General features: G+C 33.6%; 2 protein-coding genes, 1 long non-coding RNA gene and 1 pseudogene across 6 annotated transcripts; 3 read left to right on the plus strand and 1 right to left on the minus strand.

Moving 5' to 3' along the window:
• The first annotated feature begins 305 nt into the window (after positions 1–305).
• On the plus strand, positions 306–8,936 carry LOC125189878 (uncharacterized; annotated as a pseudogene). Its single transcript, XR_016130612.1, has 13 exons — positions 306–585; positions 1,539–1,690; positions 2,761–2,848; positions 3,732–3,845; positions 4,096–4,426; positions 5,136–5,315; positions 5,494–5,574; positions 6,343–6,519; positions 6,602–6,747; positions 7,124–7,290; positions 7,809–8,014; positions 8,166–8,258; positions 8,607–8,936. The product of XR_016130612.1 is annotated as an uncharacterized LOC125189878 (transcript).
• A 1,124-nt stretch (positions 8,937–10,060) lies between these two features.
• LOC148926273 (uncharacterized) lies at positions 10,061–10,430 on the plus strand. Its single transcript, XR_016130420.1, has 2 exons — positions 10,061–10,120; positions 10,253–10,430. It is a non-coding gene; the product is annotated as an uncharacterized LOC148926273 (long non-coding RNA).
• Positions 10,431–13,119: 2,689 nt separating this feature from the next.
• On the minus strand, positions 13,120–14,736 carry LOC125187655 (uncharacterized). The gene is made up of 2 exons (XM_048084283.2): positions 14,655–14,736; positions 13,120–13,742 (listed from the first exon to the last, which is right to left on the minus strand). The coding sequence occupies exon 2, from the start codon at positions 13,737–13,739 to the stop codon at positions 13,389–13,391; it is 351 nt and encodes a 116-aa protein (XP_047940240.1). The 5' UTR covers positions 13,740–13,742; positions 14,655–14,736; the 3' UTR covers positions 13,120–13,388.
• Positions 14,737–17,251: 2,515 nt separating this feature from the next.
• On the plus strand, positions 17,252–23,566 carry LOC125189877 (uncharacterized). 3 transcript variants are annotated; one of them, XM_089058238.1, is made up of 11 exons: positions 17,252–17,499; positions 17,597–17,639; positions 17,869–17,990; positions 18,540–18,647; positions 20,085–20,229; positions 20,300–20,391; positions 21,241–21,334; positions 21,492–21,685; positions 21,778–21,938; positions 23,001–23,143; positions 23,234–23,566. In XM_089058238.1, exons 1-11 carry the CDS (start codon positions 17,323–17,325, stop codon positions 23,305–23,307), a joined length of 1,353 nt encoding a protein of 450 aa, XP_088914364.1. In that variant the 5' UTR covers positions 17,252–17,322; the 3' UTR covers positions 23,308–23,566. The 3 variants fall into 3 exon arrangements, with proteins under 3 accessions (XP_088914364.1, XP_088914365.1, XP_088914366.1); XM_089058239.1 differs by lacking the exon at positions 17,869–17,990 and having other exon boundaries at positions 20,085–20,210; XM_089058240.1 differs by lacking the exon at positions 17,869–17,990 and having other exon boundaries at positions 17,330–17,499.
• Positions 23,567–24,898: the final 1,332 nt, after the last annotated feature.

Genomic DNA, 24,898 nt, shown 5'->3' on the forward strand with positions numbered 1-24,898 from the left:
TAAAGAAAAATTGGTTGAAAAAGTTAGTGGAATGTGGGGCCCACTTTTTTATATTGGTTTTATAATAAAATGTGAGTGAAGTGAGTTAGTGGAACGTAAGACCTATTACCATTTATGGTAAAAATGAAATGTGACTCTTAATTGGGGACGGACCGAAATGGAAAAGTGTGACTCTTAATCGGGGACGGAGGGAGTATATGTTTTCCCACATAAAAGGGCATCACAGTAATTTTAATCAACTCTCCCTTTTAGCCGTATAGGTATAGATTAACATCTCATGTTGTGACATTTTTGTAATTTTTAGAAATCTAAGGGGGCCAATTAGCACATTCCAAATCCCCCATCATACTACAATTTCCACTGGTGGCCATGGCTCCGAGAATTTGCAAATCTCAATGGTCGCCACTCTCTCTCTTCATCTCAATCGCTTCGCCTCTATCTGTCCACACTATTCCCCTCTCTTCTTCCTCAATAGGTCGCTCACTTGCTCGATTAGCCTGCCCTCTCACAACACCCGCGCCATATTCAGCCCTACTCACCGCAATCCACCTAGGTTCTTTTGTGTTTCAGCCTCTGCTTCTCAAGGTACAATCCCATTCCCTCAAAATCGGCATTTTGTCTGCTCAACGCATGTTTAGAACTTCAATTACGAAACTTATAGAGCTCTAATTGTGAAATGCAACTATTGTCTATTTAGAATTTAGTTCAGGTTTCACCTAATTCGGATACCAAAACATGTTCAAGGCATAGAATTGGTTTCCAAAGCAAGTCAAGCAGTAACTTCTTTGGAATATGATTTGATGGAACTTTTAGCGTATTATATTAGGTTAAGCTAGTATAAAACAAGTTCAACTCGCAGTCAAGCAGTAAATACTTTATGAGATATTATTCCCTTTATTTTGTATCCTACTCTGTAGTACTCCTTCAGCATTAATAGAGACGTTTCATTTTCTGCACTCGTTTAATATAGTTAAAGTGTATAAAGAGTAAAGTAAGAGAGAAAATAATGTAGACATGTTCTCTCTCTTACTTTATTCTTTCAACACTTTAACTATTTATTACTACCTCAGTCTCCAATAAGAGTAACATTTGGCCTGGGGCACGGATTTTAAGAAATGTAAAGAAAAATGGGTTGAATAAGTTAGTGGCATGTGGGTCCCACTTATATATAGGTTTTATAATAAAATGTGAGTGGAATAAGTTGGTGGAATGTGGGGCCTACTTACCATTTATGGTAAAAGAGAAATGTGTCTCTTATTGTGGGATGGAGGTAGAATTATTTTTTCCCAAAACGAGTGCAGAAAATTAAATGCCTCTATTAACATGGTATGGAGGGAGTATTTATCAAGATTGATATTGTAACTTGGTCTTCTATTTCTAGTGTTTTTTTTCTCACAGCTTTAGTAATATTTCATTCACAAACTAGGTTGATATTTTGATTCTCTTATCTAAACTTGGATGCAAATTTTATAGTCTGAGTTCAGATGTATTTGGGCAAAGTGCTGAAGAAGTATTTTTCTCTGTAATGTTATTTGCAGAATCGAATAATCACAGGGATGGATCAGATGAAATATATGAGGTGATTGTAGTTGGTGGTGGGCATGCAGGATGTGAAGCTGCACTTGCATCTGCTCGTCTAGGAGCAAAAACACTTCTTCTCACTCTGAACATTGACCGAATTGCATGGCAGGTTATTATCAAGTCCCACCGTTTTTCTGACTGTTGAATATTTATCATCACTTGTTTTTGAACTAATTCGTTGTATCATGTGCTGTCTGCCATTCAATTTTGACTATGTATTCTCAAATGTTAGCTTTGATATATATATTCCAGTTGAGTTCTTGAATTCAATTAGCATTTATTATTAGTATTCTGTTTTCAAGAAGTTATGTTGCTTATTATCCCAAAGTGATGTGTCTAAGAATAATGTGAGCCATCCACCCAATAATGCGACCGCTCACCCTAAACTCTGACCCATTCCCAACCCACTTACACAGAATTTAAGTATAATTTTGCAACTTTTTCAGCCTCTACTCTCACCCTACCACTCTGAAAAAATTATTTGTACCCTAGGCAATTTTTTTCGCTCTCATCATTTTGAAATGGTATATTAGGGGAAGGTTTTCTCATCATTGTTGGACAAAAGTTTTATTATGTGTTAGGTCAACTAATGTCAGGTGTAGTTGTGAGGGATACAAACTTCAAAGGTTGTATTTGTCATTTTCAAAGAAGATGAGAAGTCTTGCACTCAAGACTTTGATAATTATTTATTGTTAAAACAAGAATAAACATGGGACAGCAAAGATTTTTCATTTGTTCACCTGATGTTACTGATGAGTGACATCTTTGAGCCAGTAGTAAGCCTGAGATATGCAGCTCCTGCAGAGCAGTCAGCGGTATTTATATTTATAAATAGAGGCACATTAAGATACTTCTTAGGCGTCTGGATTGCATTAACAATACTGTCCATGCACATTGCATGTAGCTCTAAAACTATTTATGGTTACCAAAAAAATGAGAAAAAAACATTGTTAAGGTCAAACAGGTTTATTTTAACAATGCAGCGCTATTGGGTGCAATGGTAAGACTAAGTATAGTTGAATACAGCCCTGATATTAAGGTCAAACATGTAAATAAACGACGCTATTGGGTGCAATGGTAAATAAACATATCATTGTTCATGGTATCTTTTTGAGGGAAAATGATCTTATATTTGCTTGAGATTCACATTATTTTTGCCCTAAGTTGAGTTGAATACAGCCCTGCAATCCAGCTGTTGGTGGACCTGCAAAGTCTCAACTTGTACATGAAGTGCACTTGGTGGTGAAATGGGAAAAGTAGCAGATAGGTAAACAATTGGACCTTTAATATTAGTATTGTTTTAACATTAAATTGACCATGATCATTGTGTGATGCTCTTGTTGTACGTGATGTTCAAGTAGAATACAAAACGTGTGTGCGTGTGTTGGTAGTTAGCCTAGTGATAGAGTAGTTAATGCCTAAGGCCAAAGGTCTCGGGTTCGAGTCCACCGTGACGTTTCCTTTAAATTTATGTTCATTTAACAATTAAAAAAGAATACCAAACGTAAAATGCATATCAGTTGATTGGCATGGCGTTCTTCCACTTCCTTTTAGCTATGCCATCCTATTTTGGTTTATGAAGATCGGTGTGAATTGTTTTCTTCTGATTAGTTTGTAAGGGAAATGACTTCCTAATTAGTGTATTATGTTTCATAATTCTTTCGCATTTGGTAATTGTCAAATCCACTTGGAGGAAGGCTGGAAGGAAGCCAATAGTTATGTTTTCAAATGCTGAAGTTTCTATTATACTGAAATGAATGCCTGGCATTGAATGAGGAATAAAAGGCCTCCGTGTGAAGTTATGAACTTTCTTGATCAGAAATATTTAACAGACTAGTCAATGAGAGAAAATAAATGAGTACTTAGAGCACTGAGGTGTGATTGAGTAGGCATGCTTTATCTGGTTAGTGCCACAACATCATGCACTGAACTAATTGGACATAAGATATGCCTGACTGATGTAATGAGTAATGAATAAGTTTCTTCAATATGATGAGTTGATGACAATAAGAAGATATCAAAAGAAATAAGATTTAATACAGGGTGTTCCTATTTCACATGTGTGTTTCTGTTTGGTAGACAATGCTCCCTATCTCGTTTGCAGCTTGTTTATTATATGTAAATGAGTGGATATGATGTCTATATTTCAGGTGTTACTTGCAAAAGCGTATATTGAATCTCTCAAAGGGTCCTGCTGTCAGAGCATTACGTGCTCAAACTGATAAACGGGAATATGCTTTTGAAATGAAGAAGATTGTGGAAAGGCAAGTTCATCCATCCTTCCATGATGAGAGATATAAATGAAGTGCACTTATGAGTAAACTTGACTTATTTCATCTGTGGTTCACTAATTGCGCTGTAGTAGATATTGCTTCGTCTGTATGTCATTTACGTTGAAATTTTTGCTGAAGAATTATTATAATGCTGTAATATAAGGGTAGAGCTTCGTGTTTGATCTGAGATGTCACTGTTATTTGTTGCTTTCATTTTCTAACTATCGGTTCATATGCTCAGTACTCCTCACCTTTCCATTAGAGAAGCAATGGTGACGGATGTATTGGTAGGGAAGAATGACAGCGTAGAAGGCGTTCAGACATTCTTTGGCATGAAGTTTTATGCACCTTCAGTTGTTCTCACTACTGGCACCTTCATGAGTGGGAAAATCTGGGTTGGCAGAACTTCTATGCCTGCAGGAAGAGCTGGGGAATCAGCTTCACATGGCCTTACAGAAAATCTACAGAAGCTTGGATTTGAGACAGACCTGTTAAAAACTGGAACACCTGCACGGGTAGATTCTCGCACAGTGGATTTCTCCGGAATGGAGCCTCAACATGGAGATGAAGAGGTTATGCAACTAAATTTCATATATAGGTTCAATAGTTCAATGGGATGTAGCTTCTACTGTTTATTTGGTAAACTGTTTACATTTTATGGCCAATGCGACGTGGGTTCGTATCTAAACTTGTATACCTTTACACTATAATGCAGTTGGCTTAAGAAAAAGACAGCAACTGCAGAAGACAGATGTAGGCAGTTGGGTTATTTAAATATCTTAGTTCGTTCATATATTCCTAATTTTGGACCACTGATGTTATATATTGACAAATCTTCCTAGTGTCTTATCTCTAGTTTTATTAATAATGGATTGATATTCAAAATTCTGGTTGCATGTTAGGGTTGAATCACCTTCAGGTCTTGTTTACCTCATATTACCGTACGTAACTTAGGTTGGCCCCAGACTTCATGGCCACCCAGCTTAATTCTCATGTTGTTAAGTCCAATGCCTAAAAAGTTCAGCTTTTTTTTCATATTTTAAAATTAAGCTATAACTATGTAATGGTGAATATGGCAATTGTCTGTATGACTCAGCAGTTGAATTTGGACCAAAAATGATAACTCTAACCACAATGTCATAATAGCTGTTTGTTATATTCTGTCTCTGACTCTCTGTTGGTTTGAGCTTAATTATCAGCTAAAGCTTCCAGAATCTTATTGGGTGGCTGTGCTCGTAATAGATACTTTAGGTATTTAAAACTCTTTTTAATGATCAACAGGTAAGCTGGTTTAGCTTTGATCCTGATTACCATATTGAAAGGGAACAGATGTGCTGCTATCTGACACGTACTACAAAGGAAACTCATCAATTAATAAAAGATAACTTGCATGAGACCCCAACCTATGGAGGATGGGTGGAAGCTAAGGGACCTCGATACTGCCCCTCTATTGAAGACAAGGTGAGGATGATGTAGATACCTTTAGATAGATGTATCTCTGCTTCTTTTCTTTGCCATTCAGAAATTGTGTGCATGCCAGTTATAGATAAATGTGATACAGAATGCATGAACCTGCTTATTAGATTTCTTTCATATTGTATCTATATTTTCCTTAAGTTGTTGTGTAACATCTTTCTAGATTGTCAGATTTCAGGACAAGGAGTCTCACCAAATATTTCTTGAACCAGAGGGTCGGACAGTGCCTGAACTGTATGTACAGGTTATTAGGTTCCAATTCTTCGTTTTTTTACATACAAGTATATGGGCTTCTTAAACTTCTTAAGAAAGGTAAGCAGTAATGTATAGAGACATATAGAAGACAAGAATATGCTGTATATTCATTATTCAGAATGCGAGTCTCCCATATAATAGGGAGTGGAGAGATAGATTTTCATCTAGGTTAAATCTATTCCTCAAATAACAATTAGGAAATCCTAGATATACTAATGAACTGTAGGAACCAATATATATGATAATGGTTTTCTTTTTTAAGATAAGAATAATGACAGGATCTACTATCGCTTTTTGCATGTCCTTGGAAATTTATAGTAGGTACAAAATCTCCCACTTTGTGACCTATATTTGCCATTATGAACGCCAATCGTAAAGAATATTTCTATTGGAACATCTTTCAGAGAGATGATCCACTAATCGACGGAAGAATAAGTAATTTGACTCATTCACATCCAGATCATGGATGCATGGAATCCATACTTTTGCAAATCTGAATTGAAGGATGGTATAGAATTGGTCTGTTTTCATCATTATATCCATAGTTAGTGCGTTCATCATGAGCAGTTCCAGCTCCATATCAAGGTCACAATCAATAATTCAATATTGTCACTACTCAGTAGCATTAAACTATATCGACAAGTATTGATAAAATGCTAATAGATATGCGTGAGAAAATGATAATGTACCTAGGAACTACTCACGCTTTTGTTTTTGCTATTTCTGCAACTTTTTGCTGAACCTGTTTTTTGTTTAGAACACTTGTCTATCTTATCTTGAAAACTGTTCAATGCTGAGGCCTGCTTACGCTGTGGAGTATGATTACTTGCCAGCACATCAGTGTTTTAGGTCCCTCATGACAAAAAAAATTGAAGGACTATTTTTCTCGGGCCAAATAAATGTTACAACTGGCTACGAAGAAGCTGCTGCGCAGGTATTTTACAATTAATACGATGTTGATGTGCCTGTTCGCCATCTATAAAGGATTATATAATTTTCAGTACCTTATCTGACAGGGCATCATTTCCGGAATAAATGCTGCGAGACATTCAGATGGTAAATCTTTAATTGTCCTGGAGAGAGAAAGCAGTTATATAGGAACTTTGATTGACGATTTGGTGACGAAGGACCTCCGGGAACCGTATCGGGTGTTGACAATCCCGTCCACTATCATTTTCTACAGACCACCTCCTTACAAAGAATGAAAATGAATTTATAAGGATGATAATCCCTAAGAACCAGCTTGAGCTCAATATATCAAGCCCTCTATCGTGTAATTAATCTTTCTCATTCATTAGTCATTAACTAACTACCGGAAATAGATTGTTGATTATATAGCCATGCTTCTTCTCCTAACTGAACAACAATCAGTTACTCTAGCTTCAACTGGTCTCTCATTTGCATTCACATCTTTGGGAGAGTGGTATTTGCATGGCTAGCTCCGACACTAATTTTTACTGTTGAATAGTGGCGTATATTTATTATTTACTTGATTGTTTGAACTATTTATTATTTATTTTTTTGCTACAAATTTTCAGCCGCTCTGAACATCGCTTGCTGTTGCGATCTGATAATGCTGATAGCCGCCTCACACCCCTTGGACGAGATATTGGTTTGATAGATGATGTGCGTTGGAAGATCTACCAGGACAAGCAGGCTCGAATCTTGGAAGAGAAAAATCGACTCAAGACAGTCAGAGTTTCAGGTTGGTCTTTATGCTTTTATTCCCGAGTATCCACAGACATTGTATGATGATTGTAAAGTTGATACCTTGTCGAAAAATAGATAAAAGAAGGTCCTTCATCTCTTGACAATGGCTTGTTTATGCACACACCATTATGTAGAGATCTCTCTATCCACAACTCTACATACTTTGTTGTCATTCATGAATCATGATCAATATTTGTTTTGCTGATTGTCTTGAAATTTATACGTGGTTGGAATCTATAGGAGAGGACATTCCGAGAAGCCATAAACAACTTGCTAGATGCAAAACCACCAGTTCTTGGAATTAATCCTTTCACAACTTACAAACTCAAACACCTCAGCCAAGAATCTTCCGTTGCATAACTTCTGAATGTTTAAGTAGTAGAAAATTTTGAATTTTGCTAATATTTGTGGAGGGAATGATGACAAATAGTATTTTTAAATTAACTTAAAGGTTATATTCTGTAAAATTGGCATGGTGACTATAAATACTGTACCCTTTATGTGTGCTTTCAGGCGGAGATCTTGCTGCTGAAAGTCACGGAGGTTTCTTCTCAGCCTGTGAAGGAATCATCTACACTGGAAAGCCTCCTTAAGAAGCCCCACGTACAATACAAATTGTTTGACAAGCATGGATATGGAAATGCTCTATTATCTAGGATGGAAAAGGAATGCGTAGAGATAGATATTAAGTACGAAGGCAACAAACCCAACTGCGGCAGGTAGAAAACTGAAGCATGATAAATTATATTTTAACACTTAGCGAGCTTGTTTCTCTCTATATTGTCTTTCCAGGAGATCTTTTATAGTCTATATATATATGATTTCACTGAATTAGAAAATCTGATTTTCTTTTGTTAATTGACTTTGTAGATGGCTCAACAACAGCACAGACGCCTCCCTGAGGACCTTGACTATCATGATATGACAACTTTGTCACATGAAGCACGTGAGAAACTGTCGAAGGTATTTTCCTTATTGATTGTAGTTATGCTATTTCTACTTACAAATTAATAGTTCACATTTTCCCCCTGTTCTTCAAGGCACAGACAAATAGGCAATGAACAGCATATGCATAAATGGCTTTTTTGCTTTTTCCTTAATGGTTTTGGGTAGGATATATATTGATGCTCAATTAAATTGCTTCCTCGATACCACGTAACTAGAATTTTGCACGTCCAAGATTGTTACGATTACAGATTAGATGAAACCAACAATAGAAGTGTGAATGGTTGTTTGTTTTACCACCAGATGACTTGTTCCTTCCCCTCCGAATAAAGGATAAACTAGTTGGTCAGCTATCAATTCTGGAAGGTGAGGCCGCAAACAATTGGGCAGGCTAGTAGAGTAGGTGGAGTAAGCCCTGCTGACATCACTGCACTTCTAATAATCCTAGAATCAAACCGGAGGAAGGCTCAGGAACGAACGCAACATCAAATAATCACCTCTACTCTGGCTGGCGAGAAGCAAGAAATGTCGGAGGCACACTAAACTATTCAATGTTAAAATCATAGTATCTTGTAAATGACAAGTCTGGTTTTGATCGGGTAAAAGTAATTCTTGAAGAGCTTTTGCACCTCTGCCTCTGTGCATTTTCATGAGGCCATATTATTTGTATAGTGGTAACGTTTATTTTCTTTGTCACTACATATATTATTTATCGTTTATTTGTTAAAATATGGGATCTTTATTGCCAAGTCCAAAATTTCGAAATCAAAGTGTCAAATCAATCTTATGATTCTATGCATCTATCTATACATCTATCTATAAATATATAAAAGGCGAGTTTTAGGCATAATTTTGAATATTCATAAATTTTTGGCATACTTTTAAATATTTATTAATTATGAAGGAGTATTAGATAATTTCTTCTTGAACGTTACTAATATGGATGAAAGTTATGTAACCTCCGCCATCCACAATTGATAATAAAGTTTCAATTTTTAATGCAGTCAAGTAATTGAAAAGTTATGTAAAATAAATCGTGAGATGGTACTTGAAATTGCTCTCATTTTCTTTCACAAAAATATTATACACATAATTAATACAGTAAATAATTGAATGCTCAATAATTATTATGCATTTAGTGCCCAAAATTGGTGTAAAGTGTGCGTTACTTGAGGTACAATGAGGCTATCATATAAATTTTAAATTTAATAGTATTAACCTATTTGTCCGATTTGTCGATTTTAATATTAGGGAAGTTATAAGGATTATAAATTTAAATTGTTAGTGGAGAAAGTGAAAGTTTTTGAAAGAGTCTCCTATAATTCTATTTTTTGGACTATAAATATAGGAGATTTGATAGCTTATATAATCCACTCATTCGCTACCTGTTTTTCCATTCCTCTCTATATGATGATTTTCCCTTTGTGTATTACTATTGAATTTTATTTTGAGCCATCATTTCGCTCTCTCAGCTGTTTTGTGGTTGGAGATTTTTTTTTCTCTTTAGTTTACTGATCTCTATTTCCATTAGTTTATGCATTCAATTTTTTATTATTTTTATGTTAATATATTTGTTGTTGTTGAGGACAAGGAAGACGACAACGAAGAAGGTGATGAAGCCAGAGATGATGTGAAAAGAAAAGGTTTGAGATATTTGCGTTTGATACTATTAAATTTAAAATTTATATGATAGCCTCATTGTACCTCAAGTAACGCACACTTTACACCAATTTTGGGCACTAAATGCATAATAATTATTGAGCATTAGTTTATGCATTCAATTTTTTATTATTTTTATGTTAATATATTTGTTGTTGTTGAGGATAAGGAAGACGACAACGAAGAAGGTGATGAAGCCAGAGATGATGTGAAAAGAAAAGGTTTGAGATATTTGCGTTTGATATAGCCAAAACATTGGTTTTGCTAGATTAGTTTTTGTATTTTTTTGATTATTATGTAAATCCTATAGAATGCCTTCAAGCTAATGTTTATTTTCATGATGGCTATTATAGCTTGGACTTTTGGGCCTTGGAGATGATGGAGATGATGGGAGTGACGTGGAGAATGCTAGGGTTGCTACTAAGTTTTATTTTACTCCCTTTTGGAGATAGTAAAATAAGGTTTTCACACGAGAATATCCAATGTTATTTTGTCTATCTAATTTTTCTATAAATCTAAACATATATGAAAGGTGAGTTTTGGCCAAGACTATAATAGTTCTTTTTATACAAATCACTTCATAGTTTTCATGCAAATAAAACACCTAAAATAACGAAATGACGAAAGGAAGCAAAGAAGACGAAGATAATAAACTATCACATTTGGTTTCGTACATATAAATAAATCATGGATTTGGAAATTAAGGAGGAAAATAATTATTTTTTCATGTCTTACGAACTATTGTTCTAATGTTTATATGTATATGTTTTTTATTTGTATTGTACATCATTTTATATTTTTATGACGATATTATTGTCCTTATTGTACTTTTTATTTGTATATTAGATACTTATTTAATATTGATAGTATTTTAGTATTGAAGTATGTATGTCGTAATGATGATATTTTTCTTTGTTGTAGAGACATAAGTATCGAAATTAACAAATATTTTCATGTTGGTTTACTTTAAAATTTCTACAATTTCATATCTAAAATTATTTAACATATTGTTATTATAGAGTACTATATTTTTTTTATTTTTAAATCTTATTTAATGATGTTTATTTTTTATTTTATTTAGTTTATTCGCAATGTCCAATTAATAGAACAAAAATATTATGTGTCGCGCATAGCGCGTGGGCTAACACTAGTACATATATAAAAGACGAGTTTCAAGACGTTTTGAATAATTATTTTATGCAAAGGATGTAAATGCAATTAAGAAAAATTATTAAATAGCCTTTCATTTTGAACCCACTTAATTTATGTAACTGTCACTATTTTTAGGTATTTCTTAAATGATTTTGGCTAAACAATATGGTGTGGGAGTTTTAAAATAAATTCAGCCTAAAATTTGTAACTGGCATAATTATTTTTAAAATAAATTTGTGAATGTTATACGCAATATGGTTTCTTCATATGTTTGACTTTATTATCATATTATATTATATTTATATTTATTATCATATAAGCAAGGTATAAATGGTTACACTAATTAAGGAGTAATTAGTATTATCATTATCATATTTATATTTATTATCATTATATATAAATGGTTACACTAATTAAGGAGTAATATTATAAGTGCTAATATAATTTCATCACAATAAACACCGTTGACCGATTACATTTAATATTAAATAATATAATAAATATATACTCCACAAATTAGCCGTTACTGTTAGCTGTTTAGAAGAATTGTATAGTATAGTAATAGTATATTTTATTAATTAATTAATGGAATAAAGTCAAAAACATTGTTTAGTCCACAAATTGTTAGTGTTACATAATTAATGGAATTAGCGTTACACTAATTTGTAACCGCCGCATCATTAGAAACGTACTAAAAATTATTGAAATAGATTCTTTATATATTTTGACTATAAATATATGTCATTCATAAGCTTATTACTCACTTTCTCATAGCTTCTCCCGTTAAACTTCTCAATAGAATTTGAAATTTGTAATCTACAATCTAGCATAACTTCCTCAATCATCAAAGTTCTATGTGTTTTTTGTTTTGAAATGACCAAACTCGGAGACAAGTCAAATGTCGTCAGCTTAGAATGCATTTTCCAAGACCGCATGGTAGGTGTTTTGTCATTTCTAATCTTATCAGTTTCTAACTTTGTTTTGCTATATCACAGTGTATTTCATTGCTTTTATATGATTCTGATGGATCTTGCTATAACGCAGGATATTGAGAAGTTCAATATTGTCGGGATGTTGCCAGCGTATATAGGAGAAACGATGGAACTTAAAACGTTTTTAGTAGATAATTTTATGCGTGATTGAATTTGTTGTTCATACCTATTTTAATTTGAAAATTGTACACTCTTTGAGTTAGGTATCATAAGATCTTTAGACTGATTTCGAGATTACTCATATTTGTTAGGATCCTATTTTAGAATATTGGTGATGCTTTATGTATATGTTTTTTTGGATATTATTAAATTAATAGTCAAGAAATTCAAATGTGTTATAAAGTTAATATTTATTACTCTCTACGTTCAACAAAAATATGCACTTTTGGTTAGATATGAGTTTTAATCCACAATTGATCAAGTAAGAGAGAAATAAAAAGAAAAAGTTAATAAAGTATTATTAGTGGTGAATGAGTCTCATCTTATTAGAAGACATTTAAAATTAAAAAATGTATATTTTTGTGAGACAGAAGAAGTAGTGCAATTTTTATACAATTTCTCATTCAGCAACAATTTATCATAAGCGGTTCGAACTTTTTGACATCTTAATTAAATATGTGTATAGATTTCTAAAGTTACTTCATTTATGTTTTTGGAATTGAATTTAAATTGTGCTTGGTTGATTTCTAAAGTTGCGTTATTAGGTTTTTGGAATTGTACATTTAAATTGGTTTATATATTTGTGATTTGTAATCCTTAAATAATTTAATAATATCTGATTTTAAGTAATTAATTCAAAATATGAATTCACAGTGATGAAATTAGTGAGTCGTGCATCGCACGGGTGTGATACTAGTTCTCCTTAAAAGGAAGGATTAAGAGAATCCCGAAGTTCAATTTATAGTGAAAATCATTCTTCTTGGTGTTAGCATATACAGTAGATACATTGCAAAGAAATGCAAAACTTAGCCCATCTAATGTGAATTACCAGTTTACAATACCTTCTTAAACTTTCATTGTCAGCTATAATTTACAAACCACCATTATCCAGCAACCCTCAGCTTATGATGGATGTGTTGCATAAAAATGAAATTTACATTCATCATAAGACAATGGAAAAAGCAAATGTTCTAGTTTTGCATTCAACCGCAAACAAAAAGCCAGAATCATTATTTTCCACCTCATCGTTCATGTCTAAGAGCTCAAATAATACTCTTTAACTACCATATACTGGAAATGTTGCTCATATGATCCAACAACAGAGTGAAAGTGTAGGTAATTACCAGAATCTCCGAACTAGAACTGCAAATCATAAGTTTCCAGAAGAATATTTAGCTTACACTGACTATTGGGTAGCTTTATCAACAGATGGCGGCTTGGGTTGCGATGAACCATATTTTACTGATCTCTCTACAACTTCAGCAGAAGTAGACGCCTCCTCACGCTGTTTGCGGATCTTCTCTTGAAGAGATCGAACTCTGTCTTCAGTTTTGCGCAGAGCTCTCCACCTGTAGGTCAGCCATAAACCAAAACCTCCGTATACAAGAATATAAGAGCCCCATACATAGGGGTAAGCCTCGACATCTTCTTTGGTTTTCCTATACCGCTCTTTAATTTTCTGTAACCACCCAACAGGCACAGGTTGCTCATTTTCTGTTCCAGTTAACTGCTCTTTTGCTTTTGGGTTGGTTGTCATCTCCTGGTTCAGTGTGCCATAAATATTACTCCTAATACTGATCACTTTATTTTCACAATATCATTTAATCCCATAAAAAAAATACACTCACTCATCCCAAATGGCAACTATTCCATGTAAAAAACAAGACTAACAACAACAGCATGCTGACAAGAAAATCAAATACACAAGTCCAAAAACGTTGGAATTCTCTTTTCAAGTAAAAGGACAAATCCCAGATTATCAAGAATACACCAAACACAGAGTCATATTATCCCTCCCCAAAAAAAATAGAAACATTTTCCTTGGTTCGTCCCCTAAAAATAGAAACTTTCTATTTAAGGAAATTTCTCTCTCTCTCTCTCTCTCTCTAATGACGTGGGACCCATTTTCCACTAACACACTTTTCTTTCTATATGTGATAAAGTTTACCAATCTTGCATTAAAACCTGTGTCGTTTCTAAAGTTTGTATTTTTAGAAGACGGAGGGAGTATCATTTATAAATTCCAAAAGAAACTTGAGAAATTCAATTAATCTCGTCATCTTTCCCCCACCCCCTCACAAAAAAAAAGCTTCTATTATAGGGGTGATATCAATGGACATGACGATCCACACTTTCCAAATCAACACATTTTAAGCAGCATAGAAGCTACGTAGCTGGGAAAAAAAACAAAAAAAAAAAACCAACAAACTCAAACAATTACGTATCTGAGCTAAATATATAAGGAGTGGGAAAATTAATGCAATAAACCCTAAGCCCTTATTCTTAATGCTAAATCCTAAATCCTAGCAATAAAAAGTGGAGTCCAGATTTCCGTAATCGAAGTGAAGGCAAAGATCTATTTCATGGGTGATGTATATTTGATCAGCCGAAAAACGAACAAGAGAAAAATGTAATGCAAGCGAGAGAGGAGAGGAGAGGGGGTTTGGTTTACCTGGATTGAATTTCGGATTTCAGAAGCAAAAAACCCTGCAACAATTTGGGTTTTAGTTTTGTGTTTAAAACTCTTCAAGTGATTTAAGTTATTTTCTATTTTAATAAAAAAATAAAATATTGAATCACTCTTACTTTATCTCATCATTGTATTTCTTTCGGTCCGGATCACCTAATGCATTCCCTATCCATTTCTTCCTCCACCCCTCACAAACATATTATATTATATTGGGGTCCACTCTCATGTATGTGAGGGGTGGAGGAGGAAATGGATTATGGAATGCATTAGATGATCTGGAAAGATTTCTTTCTAACACAATTTCTTAATTTTCATGTTAAAATTTTTTGATCCAACTTAATTGGAGACAAAAGAAGTGGAGTAGTAATTTTTTTGTAGAGTAAAGACCAAAATTGATCCTGAACATATGCTCATTTTATAATTTTGGTCATATATTTTATCTTTTGAATTTTTGCATCCTGAATATTTCAACTCGGATCACAGTTGGTCATATACTAATAATTTCGTCAATTTTTAAACGATTTTAGTCCGATTTTAATGGTTTTAATAATAGTCTCATTCGAGTTAAAACCGGGTTAAAATCGTTTAAAAATTGACGGAATTGTTAGTGTAGAATCAATTGTGATCCGAGTTGAAATGTTCAGGATGCAAAAATTCAAAAGATAAAGTATATAACCAAAATCATAAAATGAACATATGTTCAGTACAAGTTTTGATCTTTATTCTTTTTTGTATCATTTCCAAAATCCCTATTTCTAAGAGGATTAGCAATGGAAGGGCCCTCCCATTCCACATCACCATTTGCCAAAGGGTCTATCTTCCTACAATGGAAGGGCCCTCCTAGAGGCCCTCCCATTCCATTTCATTTCTACTTCATTACTATTTTGTTTTAATTTTTTGCACATATAGATTTGATATGATATCAAATTAAATAAATTTAAATGCCAAAAATCATATAAATTTAAATTTAAATTTAGATGAAAACTTAAATATGTGACAACTTATTTATTTAAAAATACTAAAAAACTGATACTATTGTTTATTTAATAAATTTATTGACCCACTATAAGCCCAATTAGAATTAATAAAAGAAGTTTAAATACAAATAAGGGTTATATTTTTTCTTTCTCACTCACAGTCGCTCTTCTTCTTCCTTCGAGTATTTCTTCTTCCTCTATCTCTCTTTCCCTACTTAATCACAGCAAAAAAAAATAAAAATAAAAAAAATGAGAGGGCCTTCGATCGGCCCTTCCGAGGAAGGGCCGATCGAAGGCCATTCTCATTGGCATAGGCCGATATATCGGCCAATTGGAGGAGAGGTGGGGAGGGTGATCGACGGCCCGTTCACCACCATGGTTGGCCGATGAGGCCGATGGGGAAGGCCCTCCCATCGGCCAACCATTGCTAATGCTTTAAGGAATGGAGCAAATAGGAAATACTCCCTCTGTCCCCAAAAAATATGGACATTAGGTTCGGCACGAGTTTTAATATAATATTGGTAAACTAAGAGAGAAGTAGAGAGAAAAAATAATTAAATTTAAAGTATTGTCAGTGGAGAATGAGTCTCACCCTATTAGAGAAAAAAGACTTTTCAAAATTAGAAAGTGCTTATTTTTATAGGACAGACTAAAAAGGAAAGAGTGCATCGGGTAGACTCTCTGTGTTCTTGAACAGTAGGTGATTTCATATAATTTTATTTTGTATAATAAATGGAAAAAATTAAAGTAAGAGAGAATATAAGAGAAAATAATTACTCCATATTCTTTGAAAATACTCCCTCCGTTCCCTCATAGTTGAGGCGGAACTTTTCGGCACGAAGTTTAAGAAATGAATGTTGAGTGTGTTAAATAAATAGATAAAAAAGTAAGAAAGAGAAAAAGGTAGAGAGAATAAAGTAAAATGTGAATAAAGTAGAGGGAATAAAGTAAGAGAGAGTAAAGTATGCAAGATGAAAAAGTTATTAGGCAAAACACATTCTTAGGTCCTTATACTTTAGTCAAAATGTTCATTAGGTCCTTGTACAATTTTTTCGTTTCAATAAGTCCTTATACTTTTCACAATATTTTTATCAAGTCCTCGTACAATTTTTCGTTTTAGTAGGTCCTTATACTTTTATCATTACTTTCATTAGGTCCTTGTACAATCTTTTATTTTAGGGACTTTTTTACATTTATCTTGGATAATAATCTAAATTTAATTAAACTTAATGAACTTTTTAATATTCCATTATTTAACTTAGCATAGTTTATAAAGATAAAAGTAAAAGATATTTTAAAATAAAAAATTGTATAAGGACCTAATAAAAGTTATAATCAAAGTATAAGGACTTACTAAAACGAAAAAATTGTACGAGGATGTGATGAAATTTATGAGAAAGGTATAAGGACCTATTAAAACCAAAAAATTGTACGAGGACCTAATGAACATTTTGATTAAAGTATAAGGACCTAAGAATGTGTTTTGCCAAGTTATTATATATGAAAATAACTTAACTATGAGGGAACTGACTCACGGAGGGAGTAATATAATCAAGCTAGAATGAACAAAGATCTGGCCATTTCCCGCGCTCAATTATTAATAAAAATGAAAGAGTAGAAATCCCTATTTCTCCCGATTACAGAAACCTAATTCTCAACACGCAGGGAAATTCATGGCGGCAAAAGTGTTTACTGGCGCGAATGTGTGCCTGTCGCCGAGTCTGGTTCCACCTGAGGTCTTCGACGCGCTGCACGACGTGTTGAACTTCAACGGCGCCCAGGTTTTCCTCAGCTGCGATCCCTCCCGCAATGGACCCAACGACTATCACGTCATCGCCTCGCCCGACCATGTACGTAACTTTATCTGCTTTAACGGAAATTTGAACTGTAGTTGCTTTGGAAATTAACTGAGTTCATTTTTTTTGTTGTTGTAATGTAATTTTGCAGGAGAAATTTGAGTATCTTCGATCCAAGGACTGTAATTTGCTCGGTATGTTTGTACGCTTATGAAACAAATTTGAATCATATGTTTAAAAATGTTTTTGGGTAATTGTTGTGTATAGAAAGCTAAGCTTCAGTGTTGTAAAAACAATTACAAAGCGATTTTTATCAGAAAAGAGAAACTCATAGTAGGTGATGCAGTAAACCGATTTTCATGCTTAACATCTTAGGTTAATTTGCAGTTCTTTTTAATTTAGCTGGATCTTGGTTACTACCAGGTCCTCAGTGTGTGTTGTTCTGTGCGAAAGAGCACCGGAAGCTACCTAGTCAGGGGTACACTTGCTGCATTGCATTTGATGGTGTAAATATAGTTACATCTGGTTTTGACAAGGATGTAAAGGTACAGTGCCACTTAGCTCCTCCCTGTGTAGAGTAAAATAAGGGTTATTAGCATCCCTTCTTTTATTCTTTATTGAACATTAACTGAACTGTGTGTATGTCCGTCTTGTTGTCTACAATCAATTGTATTTTATAATTTACAACATTGTTTTTGTGAATTGTTACGAGTCTTGATATATCTGTGTGTTTCACGAGTGCTTAGAAGATTATGCTCTCCTTGTGGACGTATATCTCATGCTTAGCATACCAAATTATGTAACATGTTCTGCAGCTGTACAGCCATCTTGACTTTCTATATTACCTATAATCTTGAATTTTCACATACCTCATCTTTTTGATTACTTGCAAGCTATTTTTAAAACTGTTTTAGAATTGCATGTGCTGGAAACATTTTTTAGGAGTTTACATTTCATTGTTATCACATTCATCAAGGGCAGTGTAACTCGCCATCTCAAGTTTTTTCCTATTATTATATAGTACTTTCAATATCTATTTCACATATTATACATGTTGCACATGATGAATTTTAGTTTATTGAAATTACTTGTAGGACGCCATTCGAAAGAAGGTCAATGCTATGGGAGGACAGGTGACGGAAAAAACATCGTCAGATGTCAGTTTCATAATTGTGAAGGATGTCCTAGTCCAAAAATACAAGGTTTCCTTTTACTTTTTATTTTTCTAGTCCTGGAACTCACTGTGAACCTATTAGTAACTTGTATATGAGGTTTAGGATACGACTGTAGTTAGCTAACTTCATTGACTTGATGTTTGCAGTTTAAGTCTTGGTAATGGATATAAAATGTAATATAAGGACCCAAGATACAACCTTATCATTAAAATCATGAATTGAACCCAAAGACAAGAGTTTTAGTTGTGTTTAATTATTTCATGAGATTTTGTTCAATATTGAATATGATTTAGTTATTTTGTTTGATAGTTTGTTATGAGTATATAATGTTCTGCTTTCTTTAATCTTCTGATAGGGGAATAGGTCTAATTCATATGCTTCATTGTGATGCATCATTAATCCATCAGTGTTGTTAGGACTTAGGAGTGTAGGGAGCGGAGCGATGGGGTGCACTAATAGCCGAATTCTGTTTATATCTTTACCTTTAACATACTAATCAACCTTTAACATACTAATCACTTGAGTATATTGTTTGAATGTTTTTGAAAATATAAATATGCTTATTTATACAAATCAATTAGGTAATATGTAATTTGAGCATGTATTTTGGTGTGAAAGTGCAATTTTTTAATGTTATTTTTTATACTATTTATGTACTTATGTCTAATTATGGTTAAAGATAGTTAACTAAGTATATAAAGATATTTCAGAAAATAAAAAAAAAAACTGGGTGAAAAACAATGAATTCACCTAGGGGAAAGAACAAAAAGTTCAAACAAGTTAAAGTAAAAGCAGCCATGCAGTGCTCCACATCGATTTTAGAAACCAAGAGGTTGCACCTGTATGAAAAGTCACACCCATAGTCCCTCCAATCACCCTGGCTGCCCTAGTTGTCTCGGCTGCAATCCCCTCGGTCACTCCAGTCGCCCTGACCGCCCCAGTTGAACAAAAGAAACTCCTAAGAGGCGTTTGTCAGATAACCAGCCCTTCTATACTTCCTGTTCTATACTTGAAGGGGGAGGGGGCAGATTTAGAAGCAAAGTATTAAAGGGCAGTTTAGTAGGGAAGATAACTTATCTATCTTGGAGTTATATGACCAAAAATTACCTAAAATATGTGTTCTTATAATCTTATCATGTTTTGCTTATTTATCTTCCCTACGAAATTGCGCCCCTAAAGGCCTAAACAGATTCCTAGTTTTGTTGGAACTGTTTGCCCCAGGCTGAAATTCGATTGAGCTATTATATGTTTTGAACTTGATGTCAGGTTCTGTTGCCACTGTCCTAAGAACAGGAAGGGACAAATAAAGACAGTGAGAAAAATAAGATAAGGAAAAACTGAACAGAGAGAGTGAGAGGAATTTAAAAGAGAATCTAAGCAGAGAGTGAAGTAAATGTCCATAGTTTGATCAGTTAAGTCTTCTAACTTGTTCTATTTCTTTTTCTCCTTGCAATTGTTTCGCAGTGGGCTCTAACCCAAGCGAGAAAACCAATAGTCACAACCGAATGGTTGGAGCAATGTTGGAAAGAACACCGTGTCGTTCCTCACGAACCTTACAGAGTTCCTCCTTTTTCTGGATTGACGATATGTGTCAGTGGAATTCCCATAGGTTGAAAATTTTGTTTCCTTTTCTTCTGTAGCTACAAAAAAGGTGACAAGGTCTTTTTATTTGATTATAGATGAATGTAAGGAAATCGAGAAGCTTGTTGTGCAAAATGGCGGGATATATTCTTCTGAGCTGACAAAAAGATGCTCTCATTTGATATGCAATATATCCTTTCTTGTTTTTTTTTCGTTCTTTTGGATATCAACTTACCCACTTGTTTGGTGTTTGCTACTTCAGTATTACCTAGCCTAGTATGAGGTCAAAATCTGAATTTCAGTTATATCGTGATTCCTTGTCAGTCTCTGAGATTTCACTCTTCCTATAGTATTCCTTTGGCATATTTTTTCTTTCTTTCTAGCTTCTTTCTGAATGTATCTGTAGTTCCATTGAAATCGAATTTGCATGTGGTATATGGTAGTAGTTTATCTTTTAAGTTATTATAGTTTGTTAGGAGTCTTTAATTCTTGTTTATATTTTAAATAATTATAGTTTGATAGGAGTCTTTTATTCATGTTTATCTTTTAGATTATTATAGTTGTCTCATATTTATGATTTGGTTTTGTTAGGAGTTCTGGCTATTTTTATTTTCCTCGAGGTTTGACAGGGAAGGGAGAAAAGTAGTTTGGATTGGTAAAAGGCAAAGGCCTCGCAAGAGGAGGTTGTTTTCCGATTCAAACCTTTAAAGTCTTTTAGTCTTTTATCAAGCATCGGGCGTGCGTGTGTTTTTCTTTTAATTGCTGTGAGTTATTGCTTCTAGTTTTCACAGGCAGTTAACAGGCTTAGATTGCTCTCCTTAACAATCTATCATCTACAGTCTACAAAATTTACTATTCTGTAAATGGTTTCTGCATTTTTTCTTTTATTTGTTGATTCTTTATTTGTCTTCCAGTTTATAAATATAAGATTGTTTTGTGATTTCTATATTAGCTAAGCTGCCCATGGACTCTTTAACATTTATGTTTACCTTACACCCAGCATATAATCTTGAATATTGGTGTCCTTAATTTTTCAAAAGCTCCTGAAGGTGACGAGTACGTGGTTGCAAAAAGACGGCGTATCGTATACATAGTTAACAGGAAATGGTTCGATCAGTCTATTGCCAGAAGAGGTACAATCTTGCGTAGTTCATCATCTGCAGCACTTCTGATTCAGTGTTCAATGTGTTCTGATTCAGTGTTCAATGTGTGATCTGTCTACTGGAGTAGCTTACCAATGGATTGTGTCACTAATTTTGCACTTCTTCTTTTGGTCAAATGGATAAATAGCATGCCTTATGGAAGACTCCTTCCCTGTTCAACATTCAACTTCTGTTACTTTAAAGCCATTGGAGCATCATACTCAAGGCAAAGGCACCAGAAATTTGCAGCCTGCCTCATCATCTATCCCCACTGCCTTAGAACCAGACACCAATCTTTCTGCTCAGAATATGGAACCTGATGCCTGTTGCACATCTTCTGAGGTTCCTCGCGTTTCTAAAATGGCAAATCATACACATAATGATAAACAGAAAATGGTTCTGGTTTTACTCAATGTGTTGCTGATGATTCTCAGGATGATGATCTATACTTGTCCGAGTGCAGAGTTCTACTTTTGGGCTTTGAGGCTTCTGAATTGCGGAAGCTAGTGAACATGGTTCGTCAGGGTGGGGGCTCTCGTTACATGTCTGTTAGGGAGAAATTGACTCACGTGGTAGTTGGAATTCCATCAAAAAAGTAAGATATTTGATCATATGGGTTCAGCTTGTTTCCGGCTTTCAGCATATATTACTATATACTCCCTCTGTCCCATAAGAATATGCACTCTTTCCTTTTTAGTCCATCCCACAAGAATATGCACTTTCTAATTTTGGAAACTCTTTTATCTCTATTGAGGTGGGACCCATTCTCCACTAACAATAATTTATTTACTTTTTTTCTCTACTTCTCTATTACTTTACTAATTTTGTATTAAAACCCGTGCAAAACCCAAAATGCATATTCTTTGGGGACGGAGGGAGTAAGTTATAGTAAACAAGTTTTTACATCTATTCTGGAAATCATTAAAAAAGACAGTTTGAATGTCTAAAAATCCATATACCTGAAATGCTCCCTGGAAATTTTGTCTTTTCAGCTGCCATAAATGTTCTACTACATTGTCTGATTGTATGTCTCGTCAGCTTTCAATCAACTTATTCCCTTTTATGTATAACACTTGCTATACCTTGTCTGATTCGTACAATTAACTAAACTACATTCATATGTTTTCCGCCACTCATAATCAGTGTCTGTGTGATTCAAACAAAGGCTAAAATGTATCTGGAGTTTTCATCCGTCCAAGTAAAGGAGGAATTTGTTTCCATTGTCAAATTAGATTATTTATGTACAAAGTCATACATATTAGAGTAATATGTTTGCAGAAACCATTCTTTTCTTAACATTGGTCGTTTTCTTTCGTAAAGGATGCAAGATTTTCTTAGCATCTTTGTTGCATGTTAGGTGGATGGAAATCTAGATTGTCTGTGTATTGTAAGCAGATTATAATACATCAGTCTAGAACATGATGGTAATGTATTGTTGACATGGCGCGCCATCTTATGATTTTTGGAATGAGTAAGGTGATCTTTGTATCATATTAGCTTTGCTTTCGTCGTCTTTTAATACTGGACTTGTAGTCACCTGGAGCAGAACTCACCTTATTGTGATTGACATACCAGCAATATTTATCAATTAGATATAGTGCATGGCCTATTATTCAACTTGGTAACTAATTCTTATCGTGGTAAATGGTTGGTGCAGAGAGATGAAGGAAATAAGGAGCCTTTCAGCTTTTGGAGTTGTTAGTATTGTCAAAGCGTCATGGCTCGAAGAATGCACCATCAAAAAGAAAGAGGTCCCTGTCTTTCAGGGTCACATTGCTTATGATTTACTTGTTCCAAAAGGTCCCATCTGCTTTCTGAACTGTGTTTAGATTAATACAATATTTTCATTCTTTTGTCAGTTTTGACATCCACCCTTTACCCTATTTACAGATTTTGTAGTTTTTAATGGGACAACTGCAGCTAACACCACAAGTTTGAAACTGAGGAATCCCTCTGCTCGTTGACAATGGAGTCGTTGAGAAGAAGAATATTCAATCAGATACTATGGTTATACCAGTAGATCACATATTCATCAGTCATCACTGTGCCTGTTAGAAACTCTCCAGTTATAATACATCGAATTCTTTCATGTTTGAAGGTTGGAAAGAAGACAGGAAGGTGAAGGTGCAAAGCAGAATACAGATTGAACATTGCATCAAACATCTATGAGCTCTTCCGTTTTTCAAGCATTTTTCCTGAAGAATAAGAAAGCTGATTTGTTTATTGATTTTAAAATATATTAAGCCTTCTAAAATATAGTAAGTTGTAATCAATTGCTAACTAATTATCAATCTAAAATTGAGACTAATTTGTAATCATTAGATTGGAACATTTAATAGTTAAAATAATACTAAGTAGATTATATTTTAGATTTAAATAATTATTAATTAAATTTAAAGGGTATTAATGTTAATTCTTATATATGGTTATTATAATAGACTAGTACTTTCCCCTCCTCAAAATCATTTCAAAACTTAATGTCAATTCTTATATTAGAGGACCCAACTATAACTAATATCTAAATAACACCTTCACTTTCCTTTTTTATAGAGCAAAGTCCATTTGCGTCCTTGAAATAACGCTTTTTTCTATTCCATCTACACAATGAGAAAAATTTAGTGGTCAATGGTCATGGTATTTTGGCAAATTGACTATGTCCTATCATTGCTATCAACACATTTTTGACAAATAAAAGTATACTATAATACTCCGTATTATACTTTCCAATTAGATATATTCCGTCTTACAAAAATATAGATATATGCACGACTGGTAAGATAGAAAAGAGATAGAAAGAAAAAGTAATTATAGTATTGTTAATGGATAATGGCCCACCTTATTAGAGAGAAAAAATTGCCAAAAATAGATGGTGATATTTTTATGGAACGTCCCAAAATAAAAAATATTCTTATTTTTATGGGACGGAGGGAGTATAAATTATGGAAAAATATTTAATTTTTCCAATAAAGAAAGCATTACATTTAATTATAAAATTATGCCAAATTTATTGCTATCATATACGCATAATCTTCAAATAAATAATGTAAAGATAATCACGTTACGGGAGTCATTTAAATTTTGATAAGATTTTTTTCATTTTCTTCATTATTAATTAAATATTGTTAACAGTAAACACTATAAATTAAATTTACTATGAATGATTATATATTATATTAAAATAATATGTAATCAATAATAATAAGATTATCTAAAATTTAATAATTTTGTTCCGTTAAATCCTCTTGAATATACTATGAAAATTTTAAGTTATAATCTTATCTTTTATTTATGTATTTGTATTATATTATACTATACATCAAGGAATAGAGAGGAGTGTTATATTGCCAACTCAATACTTAATTGCTCCCTACAATTAAATAATAGTCATTTGATATTCAAATCAAGGGTCTAGATCATCAGCCTCGAAATGTCAATACGATCAACAAAAAAACGTCAATAAAGGTATTAAGATCAATTTACAACAAATTAGTTGTAACTAATTTTTGAAAAATATTCCATAACTTTAATACGCATATAACTTTCTCGATTTAAATT

This window comes from Salvia hispanica, chromosome 5 (assembly GCF_029641045.1).
Source record: "Salvia hispanica isolate PSC_SH4W2 chromosome 5, Shi_PSC_v1, whole genome shotgun sequence".
Taxonomy (NCBI): domain Eukaryota; kingdom Viridiplantae; phylum Streptophyta; class Magnoliopsida; order Lamiales; family Lamiaceae; genus Salvia; species Salvia hispanica.